The sequence below is a fragment of the Beta vulgaris genome, chromosome 5, assembly GCF_026745355.1.
Source record: "Beta vulgaris subsp. vulgaris cultivar EL10 chromosome 5, EL10.2, whole genome shotgun sequence".
Taxonomy (NCBI): domain Eukaryota; kingdom Viridiplantae; phylum Streptophyta; class Magnoliopsida; order Caryophyllales; family Amaranthaceae; genus Beta; species Beta vulgaris.
The window spans coordinates 15566324-15576566 of NC_079206.1; the positions used below are offsets into that span (position 1 = coordinate 15566324).

A 10243-nucleotide genomic window follows, 5' to 3' on the forward strand; every position below is an offset into this window, starting at 1 on the left:
CATGGGAAATTCTTTCCTTTGTTAATTTCCTAGGAATTAGACAAAATTGTTTGGTTGACATCATAGGAAATTGCATTTCCTAGGAAATTATTCACCAAGGGGGGGCTTGGTGAGTGATTTCCCATATTTCATGGGAAATTCTATTTTCCTTGAAATTTGTATTTCCTATGCTTCTCCCATTTCCCTCCAACCAAACACAACACCCATAATGTATTTCCTAGGAATTTGTATTTCCAAGGGAAATAGCTTCCAACCAAACAACACCTTAGTTGTATCATATATTCATGCTCATGGACTATGGTACACCTGAATGTATAATAATGATAATGACTGTATATATGCACTCTGAAAGAAAAAGAAAGAGAAAAAGAAAAATAGAAAAAGGTACACATATAGTGGTATAGACACCCAAAAGGAAAAAATAATAAAAAGAAAAAGTAGGGGATGATTAATCGTGTGAGTGAGGATGAGGCTTTCATTGTCCACCATTCAAAAATGATAAAACATGGTGAAATAAAGCCTTAGCTTTTCTCACCTTGTTCAAAAGATAACCAAGAAACCAGAGAAGCTAAGCCTAGGTAGAAGAAACAATTAAATTCCCAACAAAAATGGCATTGAGAATGTGGGCTTCTTCTACAGCTAATTCCCTTGGCATCTCTTGTGCCTCTAAAGCTCTCCCATTCCCTGCATTTTCTCTCTCTAGATGCTTTTCCACTGGTATTTTTTCTACTACTTGTATTTTTATTCTGTCTCACATTTATTGCTTTTCTTATTTGTTACTCTTGTTCTTGACTTCTTTTTAGGATAATAAGGCCATATTTTGAGTACACTTTACTGACCATATTTAGATGTTTGAGCAAACTTTCATGCACACAGGACAATCTCTTTTGTCATGAATTTCTGCGGATGTTCCACTTATTTTTGTTATCATGCACCCTTGGAAGTTAATAAAGTAAGATAATATTTGGTTGGGCGAAAGATATATTATTCCACAGAGCTGCTAGTTTTTCAATTTCTTTTGTTTGGATTATAAAGGGTGAATTAAGTTTTCCAAACAGTGGAAATAAAACAAGTGCCACATTTTCCTCCCATCCATTATTTCTCTTCCATTTCCATTCTTTATCTTCTCACTACCTCTTCATGCAACGAACCAAACAAAAGAAAACTAATCTACAATTTCCCGGAAATTATATTTTTCATTAAGGTTTCCCGTCCAACCAAACAGAACCTAGAAAGTCAGATGCAAAAGAAATAGTTAATTCATGTAGAAAAAACCTAACATTTGGTTTTTGCAGTTCTGGATAATTTGAAGTATGCATCATCACATGAATGGGTGAAACATGAAGGTTCAGTGGCCACCATTGGTGTTACTGACCATGCTCAGGTTCATATCTCTTACTGTTTATCACAATATAAAGCTTGATTATGTCTCCTAGTAGTTTATTTATAATCATATATGATAAACATGATTTATGATGCATGAATTATTGTTATGCATGTTTAAATTACCAGAAATCTAATGTAATAATAATATTGTGGTGGGGATGGTCCATATAAATATGGTCAGCACCATCTTGGGGATGTGGTGTTTGCAGAGCTACCAGATGGAGGAGTTGGAGTAACAGCAGGAAAGGCATTTGCATCAGTGGAGAGTGTGAAAGCTACCAGTGATGTTAATTCCCCCATTTCTGGTGAGATAGTTGAGGTTAACACCAAGCTTTCAGAGACACCCGGTTTGGTAAGTCTAAATCTTTCTCATGCTTGAGGCCTATCATCTTCACTCGATTTCGTGAGGCGATCGATTACATCATTTTACATATTATTATGGTTTAATGATGTAGCTAAACTCAAGTCCATATGAAGATGGATGGATGATCAAGGTGAAACCAAGCAATCCAGCAGAGTTGGAAAGCTTGATGGGTCCAAAAGAGTACACAAAATTCTGTGAGGAGGAAGATGCCCACTAACACTTATACAACATTAGATACATCTTCTATGCCATGTTGTTTGAGTTCTTGTTAATGTTAAATTTACAGATCTTCATGTATTATTGGAGTGCTAATAATGCTCGATCTCCATGATTTTACAGTTACTTAACATGAGCAATTCTATGCTATATTAAACCAAACTATTGGTAGGAAACCTTCTGATTAACACATTTCATTTCATTTCAGTGAAATCAGTCTACATCTTACTTCTACATTAAATAACGCTAAATATCTTTGACCTATTTCCTACTCAAAATTTATTTACAAAACCTAATATTTAAATTAAAAAGGAGAAAATAGATACTACCTAGGTGAACATTGTTGCAAGCAGCAACTTTCCTGATCTACTGTCTATTTCTGCAAACTTGCATAACTTTTCTAATGTTAACTTATCATGTTATCTCTGAGCTCGTCACTTCTTCAAAACTGATTCAAGTTGAGGAGTTTCTTGCAAAATCACATCTCCATACGCTTTCTCTTGTACGACATTTATAAATCCGCCAGAACTTAGCACCTGAAATATCAAAACCAGCCATCCAAGATTAAGAAACACGATGCTATTCATATGCATGCAGAGAGTTGAGAAGTGCATAGAAAGAGCAAGCAGGAAGGAAGCACGACCAACGTGTCCTTCTCCACTTCTTTTCCAATATATTCACTATCTTTTTTATACTCACCAGTACTTCGAAAAAAAGCATCGCGTTTTCTCTCTTGTTTTTACGTTCAACAATGGGAAGCAATGAAGCTTCTACTCCTCGTTGCTTCTTTCTTTGGATTACTCGACGCAGGTATCTCGCAACAGTTCTGGAAGTAAGTATTAACTTCAACATTCAGAGGAAACTCCAAATAAATGGGAAGACGGGGAAGCCCTACTACTATTTCCAATCCACTCATGTTACCTGGTTCTAGCAGACAATCCTCCATCTGCAAAGACAGACAAATTCAAGTTTTCTTAAGGTGAAAATAATTAAGGCTTAGCTATGGAATTTGAAATATATAACTGTACACACATGCACAACAGGAAGTAGGCTTACTCTTGTTCTTATGCAGTTCTAGACTATCTACTTCATTTGCATCCATCTACAATAATCACAAAAGAGTCAATTGAAGATCTTCAAGAGCAACAAAGTTGCGTCAGAAAAAAGATTGAAGCAATCATATTATGATCAGGATTAACATATTGGTCACTGAATAGAACGAATAATTCCATTTGAAATTGGAGAGACGGAAAGTTTATAGTCTTCCCAAGCTCCAGTAGTATCACATATACCCTCTTTGCATGTATACAATAAAAATACCCTTAATCATATTTACATGTAGAGCACGGAAAAAAAAATAGAGAAAGAAAGGCCTACGCTGTACAACCCTCAATGAAATTTAAGAAGTGTCTTGTCTTACGTAGAAAACTGTGGCAATTGCTAAGAAAAAGTTCCGCAAAGTTCAAGGTATTTTATGATCGCAATCCTAGAAAAAGAATCACAAAGGAAACCTAAACATTGCAAATGGACCAAATACAAGCCAGGTACGTAAATAAGCTAATTAACTACTGCCGTCATTTTAGCTAGTCTTGAAATTTAAAAGCATCTGCTTCATGTCAACCCCTTACAGATGGATTACTTTTATGACACCACCAAAGGAAACGGTCAGTTTTCTTCTCTAATCTACAATGCTATTGTCTTATTGTCTCTCTTCAGTGTGCAATCCTAATCTTTTTCTGGGCAGACTTAAAATAGTTTTAAGCTTTTAGCAGCATACTGTTATATATCTTCTGCTGTTCCTGTTCTTTTAACTTCCAAAGAGTTGCTTATTTGACAATGTGCATTAAGATCACTTCACAGGTTTGCATTTACCAGGCTTGTAGATATGCTATATAAATAAACCTAACATGCAAGGCACAGATGATCCTCTTGAAGCTGTTTACCCGCCACAATTACTGAATTAGGCTCAGAAGCGAGCAGAAATTACCTTAAAACTCCAACACTTTGTTTATTGATCTGTTACCTTATTTGAGTTAACCAAGGCATGGCGTGTTCGGCACAAGCTTTTTAAGTAGCTTTTAGTGTCTTGACTAGGTCAAAACACTAATTAGAAAAAATAAGAGTGTTTGGCAAGATAGTGGTGTAAGTAGCTTTTAGTGGTACAAGTAGTGTTTTAGTAGTGTTTGTCAAAAGCTACAATTTGTAGCTTTTGGGTAGCTTTTAGTGGTGTATAAATTATATGTTAAAGTTCTATTTGAATTTTTAACTAGTTATTCTTAAAGAGCTACTTTGACAGCTTCTTTTACCGAAGATCAATATTTTACACCACTACTTGGACATCTAACAGCTAACAACTACACACCAACCACTAACAGCTACCAGCACAGCTAACAGCTACTCTCACAGCTAAAAGCTATCACCACAACTACTGTTGCCGAACACACTGTAGTCTGTACTGACATAAGAGCTACAAGACAATGACTCCTACACTATCCCCTCCTAATAGGTCCTTACAACCCTAGGCTGTCAAAACTCAAAAGTCTATTGCTGACCCATGGGCCATGGAACTTCATGGCCTGCAAATGAAAAGTATTTGGCCTCTTTAATATTAGAACTATTATAATTTTATAATGAATTGTGAATGCTATTTTGTAGAATCTTTCAGTACTCAACTGTCCATTCAGACAGGATATATAATGTTTTTAAGTGTTCGTTCTTACAATCTCAAGAAATATCTTTAAGATCATTGCTTTTGACATTTCTACCAAACTCGAATTTGAGCCTACTTATAAATCCCTGCCGCTGTTAAGTACTCCTGCTCATCAAAAAAACTGACAGATAGCATTCAAACTAAAAGGGGAGAGGGAAAGCCCAAGTGGCAAAGGAGGGGGGTAAGAAGAATATTAGTTCCTTTGATGATACAAGAAAAGTCTCAACTGATGACGGCGTGCACAATTTTCTTAGGTTATTATTCTTGAATGGTGGTGAGAGGTTTACCTCAGCCATCAGACTTGGACCAGCGCTGTCTTCCTCACGCAGAAACAACTCCTTCCTCATATTCTCATACGAGTGAACACCTTCCACATCTGAATCTGCAGCCATGGCACTTCCAAAAACTCTGGCAGATGCTGGACACTGAACTGGTGTTCCTGGGGCAATTGTTGATCGACTTTCAGCAGGAGCACTTGAAGTTGAAACATCCTGCTGCTTTCCAGGAGCTGGTGTAGTTTCAATAGGTTCAACTGCTTGATTAGTAGATGGTTCAATTCTTTCTGTCTTCTTTCCACAGTGTATGTATTCCAGCTCCAAAGCAACACCTATAAGTTATGAATAAGCATACACTATAGCACAACCTACAACGAGATAAAATACAAAAATAGATAACTACTTACAGGGGATCAAGGGCTCCAAGAAAATCTTTGCAAGGGCTGGAATACGATAAAACCTCCATATGTCAATGACTGTTTTGGGAGCTTTCCTTCTCTTGCATACCAAGCCACTTGCGTCCTCGATCAAAAGCTTCATTAGCCTGCAATACATGACCAGATTGTTATCAAATATCCTAATACATGAAAGCTTCAAAAACAAAATGGCACTCTCTTCACAGTTTGCTTTGCTCTTATATTGTAACATCACTGACAAATGTACAAACAAGAGATAAAGAATGTTTGAAAAAGGTCCTGACACAACTAAATACCTCAGTTTGAACTTTGAAGTCCCAGCTGATGCGCAACAAGCAAAACAAAATGTTTACTATCTGCCTCACAAATCACAATAAGTATGACTCTATTATATGGACATGGAAGCTGTGAACACTTACTCATTATCCAATACTGTAGTCTCATCACACATGCACTTTCTTTTGCTAGGTCTTTGAATTATCTCCTTCTTAGCAGGAGTGGGTACAATCATAAACTCAGGAGTAGCAGAAGCTGCAGCAATAGGACGTCTTAATTAGATCAAATGACTAAACCGCTCTCCCCACCCCCAAAAAAGGGGGCAGAAAAAACAAATGACACACGAGATTGAGACATTGGAAATAACAGAAGCTCTAATATCAGAGAAGAATTTCAAAAAAATGGTGATCAACATTTAACCCTAAATTCTGGCTGCCATGGTTTTTCAAGAGGTAAAGATAAAACAAAAAACCCAGAGCATATTTATGGTATTAGTAGAAATTTGCACCTCCCGCATCTGCAACTTCTAAATCATGGGTCTTCTCTGTGGAAGATGGCACTACCTTCTCCTTCATAATAAGAAGCTCCTGATTTTCCAAGGACACCTTCTCCACAGTATCCTCATCCCTATCATCAGTAGTTCCCATTTGATAATCATTTACCAGATTGAGAAGTTCAAGATCCAATCCACATATCCTGTCAATGTCCATGCTCTCTTCTTCAGTGAATCTCAACTCTCGAAGCTTCTCCTTGCTTGTTTTGAAATTCTTCATGTGGTCTGGAGAGCATTCTTCTACATCAACTTCCATCTGATGAGGTGAAAGAACTCTGAAGGAGCAACAAGGTATGCGCATTACACTTAACATAAGACCAAAAGGATCTTGATACTAAAACATCAAAGCTGCAAATCAGAACAGTTCTTATACTTGTCAGGAGGAGTTTGGGCAAAGGTAGAAGTTTCTCGCTCAGCTACTACTTTATCAGGTGTCTGAATGGATGAACAGGTCTCTTGCTGCATTGTGGTCCCATATGATGTTTGAGCATCAAACAGGTCCTCCCAGAGAGTAGAAACTTCTTCAAATTGTTGCTGTAAAAATGCAAAGCATTGATGTGTCCCATCTCAAAGAGAACTTACAGAAAATACTTTTTATAACTAATATTTTCTATCCCCGCTGAGCAATTTCAAGTAGAATGCCTGTCCAGTAAATATAAACTTAAAACAAAGACAGCTATATGTTTTAGGTGATCTCTAATTTTGGACAAAATAATTAGGCAACATAAAAAGATGTGAATCAAAGTAACAAACAATAAACCACCATAGCAACTCTTTGCACATGATAGAAGCGCTAATAAAATGTGACATCCCCCCCCCCCAAAAAAAAATGTGAACCATGCCCTCAGCTGAAGGAGGATCATAACATCCTAGAATAATTTAGAGTTTATACTCTTAAATGATACTTGTAATAAATTCCAGACTCTTTAGATGAGTACTACTGCATTCAATAAGAGAGCTTCTCCAACTCTAGCTACTTTTGAAAAATCTAAGTGTCTCGGAAATACAGCAAATCATACTTTGCACAACAGCAGAACCTCAGTTAATAGAACCTCGGCACGTACAAAGACTAATATCTAGTGATACTGAAAAATCACATACATAGATGTGGGACGTACTCATGCACCTATAACCAAAGATTTTCAACATTTTTGTTATTCTTGTCAAAAAGTCTTACACGCACTTTAATGAGGGATTAAATAAGTGAAATGATCAGTCAAATAGGTAAGACATCAAAGATCTATTTCACATTAAAAGGAGAAACCCCCTGGAAGTAGACGCAAAACAATCAACCAACTTCCCACTTCTGATAGATAATAAAAATAAACTCGATCTTTCATTCGGCCTTTACATGCTAAAGATGCTAAAAACTCACCTCCATTTTGCAATAAAAAAAGAAGGTAAGAGAGATTACCTTGTCCAAAGAGAATGGAGGAAATACACCTTTCCCTGCATCAACTTCATGAAAAGAATATTACTTTAAAAGTATGCCAAAGAAAAGTAAACATCTCACAGTTATGGGAGCATAAGATACCTTTAATACTAATGTCTTCATTTCGTGTAATATTGCCTCTGTGTAGTTAAATAAACAAATCATGATTAGCAGCAAGCAAGAACAAAGAAGCAAAAACTATCCTGAAATTGATACTCACCTGCTAGAACCATCTGCAACCTCCAGTTGGAAAGAATCAAGCTCATACCTCTCTGGCAGGGTGATGGAATGAGAAGATCTCACAATATCTCTAAAGGGAATTACCTTTTTGCCAACTGCAAATCTATTAATGTCTGAGACAGTTTCATGGCAGTCCTGAAATAGATATTCGACCTTCTTGGAATATATTCTCACAACGCCAAGGAGAAGATAGGCCAAAATCCTATATGTAACAGAAGGCAAACCTTCTAGCAGAATTTTATCTGTCAATTTAAACAATCGAAAACATAAGATAAAACAAAGATGGTAGAAAACCATGCATTATGTTTGTCAGAGTATAGGACTAGATGAGTTGTATTTTGAAATTGTACAATAGCTAAAGCAATAAGAAATCTTGGAAGGGACCAATGAGGCAATGAATAGACGAAGCATGACACGGGTACAAATCAACTCAAGTTATTAAATTCCACCCGTATTCCACAAGGCAAGGTTGAGTTTGAGCAGTCTAGGTTAAAAATCCCAGTAAAAGAGGATCCTATATCACCCCTCCATAAGCCCCAAGGCAAGTATACAGTTCACATTCCAAAGTAGCAGAGCATTTCACAATGATTTGTGCACTAAACATCATCAAGCCAGTGTGTAAAACCTTAAGCATAGATCAGACTATCAGTAGAATAATTGAGATCTCTACCGACAGTTCCACATATCTTTGTCTTAATGAACAACCAGGCTAGACGATGAGAGAACTTTAGTATTGGCAGGAAACACAAGAAGCAAGCATTATCATTTCAAAACAGTTTAAAGGATCTACCTTGCTAAAGGGAAAAGAAGAAAATAACCTTTTCTTTTCAGCCTAGTTATGAAGATCCCTCAACTATCATTTTCTAAAACAACAATAACAGGTGGCTGAGTAACAGATTACGGTCAAAAAATTTGGGGAAGAAAAAGGGATATTTAAGAAGAAACCATACATATATGCCTGAGCTGTGAGCATGAAGAAGAGATTAGGACAGAAAGACAGGATTTGCAAATTTACTAGCCAACAAAAACAGACAAATGAAACCCATTTCATTAATAAGCTTAATAACATAAATAGATTAAAGTCAACTCTGATATATCCCACATGAAAAATTCCCCCCCAAATCCCTAATATGAAGCTAGGACAAAAGGAATTCCAATTTCCAACACAACATTCCAAATTAAATTCTTGCAAAATAGGAAGAAGACATCACATAACAAGGAGGAGGAGGGTTCTTAATTGCAAAAATAATGAGATATAGGCTTCAGTAAAACCCTGACAAAACCCGCCGACATATACTACATACAAAAATTACCACAAACTAACTTCCTTCTTACAAAAATATAAACAGGACAACAAATAGCCGCAAAAAACAATTTTTTCCACCATTTCAACCATTGTATGAACCATTGACACAAAAAGAATTCACATTTTTAACAAAAGTTGACTAGCAATTTCTCACAAAAATAACCACAAATAGGGGGGATATGCTCTAATTAAACACCAAACATTTCACAGTCAAACCCCTTCAAAAATCATCACATATATATTGAACAAATACAACTAACAATAATAAACACAATGAGATCAGATTAATTCACAGAAAAAAGAACAACCCAGATGATAAACTACCAAAAGAATGAAAATTGATTGAAGCTTTAACATGGAAAACGAAAGAAAAAGAGAAAATGGGAACAAACCAACAGAAGAGGAAATGTCAGTGTCAGTAACTTGGCGTTTTTTGAGGCGTTTGAAGAAGTAACCAGCAACCCAGATGGCACCCAAAGGACCTTTACTTGATAGAAGGCACTGTGAGTAGAACATTGTTTTCCTACTTTCTCTCTCCTCTTCTTCTTCTTCCTTTTCTTCTGGGTTTTTATTTTCTGCAAATGTGAACTTCCTTTTATTTTCCAAATATGGAAATACTGGGATTTTAGTTCTCATTTGAATCAGAATGAGATTATCGGGGGGAAGAAGAAAACGGTCGAATGGTGTACAAAGGAAGGCTCTTTCTAAAATGCTGCCACGCAAAACAATTAAATTAAACTAAAATTTTACTCTTATAGTCTTATGTTGAACTTAGTTTTTTTGAATTTCGAAGGATGGAGAAAGATGTGTGGTCTATTCTCTCTAATCTTTATCCAAATCCTGCTTTTAAATTAATTCCTTCCTTTTTTTATTTTAAAGAAATTTTCAAATACTTAAGGTATGTGCTCCTCAACTTATTTTCAGTTCAGTTCAATTGAGCTCCAATCAGTTCAGTTTCAATCCATTCAGTTCAACTCCAATCAGTTCAATTCATTTCAGCTCCGTTCTTTTATATCTATTTTGTTAGATATTATTATTATGTTGGTATAATTTATTCTACTAATTATTC

The 10243-nt window shown here is 36.1% G+C and overlaps 2 protein-coding genes across 3 annotated transcripts; one reads left to right on the plus strand and one right to left on the minus strand.

Moving 5' to 3' along the window:
* Positions 1-477: 477 nt before the first annotated feature.
* On the plus strand, positions 478-2142 carry LOC104892947 (glycine cleavage system H protein, mitochondrial). Its single transcript, XM_010678973.4, has 4 exons — positions 478-717; positions 1296-1384; positions 1568-1738; positions 1842-2142. Exons 1-4 carry the CDS (start codon positions 609-611, stop codon positions 1965-1967), a joined length of 495 nt encoding a protein of 164 aa, XP_010677275.1. The 5' UTR covers positions 478-608; the 3' UTR covers positions 1968-2142.
* LOC104892949 (sister chromatid cohesion 1 protein 2) lies at positions 2132-9921 on the minus strand. 2 transcript variants are annotated; one of them, XM_010678975.4, is made up of 13 exons: positions 9567-9921; positions 7849-8110; positions 7731-7768; positions 7611-7645; positions 6570-6730; positions 6152-6471; positions 5787-5898; positions 5359-5495; positions 4964-5283; positions 3023-3068; positions 2888-2912; positions 2666-2792; positions 2132-2502 (listed from the first exon to the last, which is right to left on the minus strand). In XM_010678975.4, exons 1-13 carry the CDS (start codon positions 9808-9810, stop codon positions 2401-2403), a joined length of 1929 nt encoding a protein of 642 aa, XP_010677277.2. In that variant the 5' UTR covers positions 9811-9921; the 3' UTR covers positions 2132-2400. The 2 variants fall into 2 exon arrangements, with proteins under 2 accessions (XP_010677277.2, XP_010677276.2); XM_010678974.4 differs by having other exon boundaries at positions 7611-7654; positions 9567-9920.
* Positions 9922-10243: the final 322 nt, after the last annotated feature.

Excerpts from the sequence above, each read along its gene's own strand:
- LOC104892947 (XM_010678973.4), top strand. The coding sequence starts at position 609 with ATGGCATTGAGAATGTGGGCTTCTTCTACAGCTAATTCCCTTGGCATC. Across the intron at positions 1,385-1,567 it reads GTGTTACTGACCATGCTCAG|CACCATCTTGGGGATGTGGT; the intron begins GTTCATATCTCT and ends AAATATGGTCAG. Across the intron at positions 1,739-1,841 it reads TTTCAGAGACACCCGGTTTG|CTAAACTCAAGTCCATATGA; the intron begins GTAAGTCTAAAT and ends TTAATGATGTAG.
- LOC104892949 (XM_010678974.4), bottom strand. The coding sequence starts at position 9,810 with ATGAGAACTAAAATCCCAGTATTTCCATATTTGGAAAATAAAAGGAAG. Across the intron at positions 6,731-7,610 it reads CTCCATTCTCTTTGGACAAG|CAACAATTTGAAGAAGTTTC; the intron begins GTAATCTCTCTT and ends GCATTTTTACAG. Across the intron at positions 5,284-5,358 it reads CTTGGAGCCCTTGATCCCCT|GTGTTGCTTTGGAGCTGGAA; the intron begins GTAAGTAGTTAT and ends CATAACTTATAG.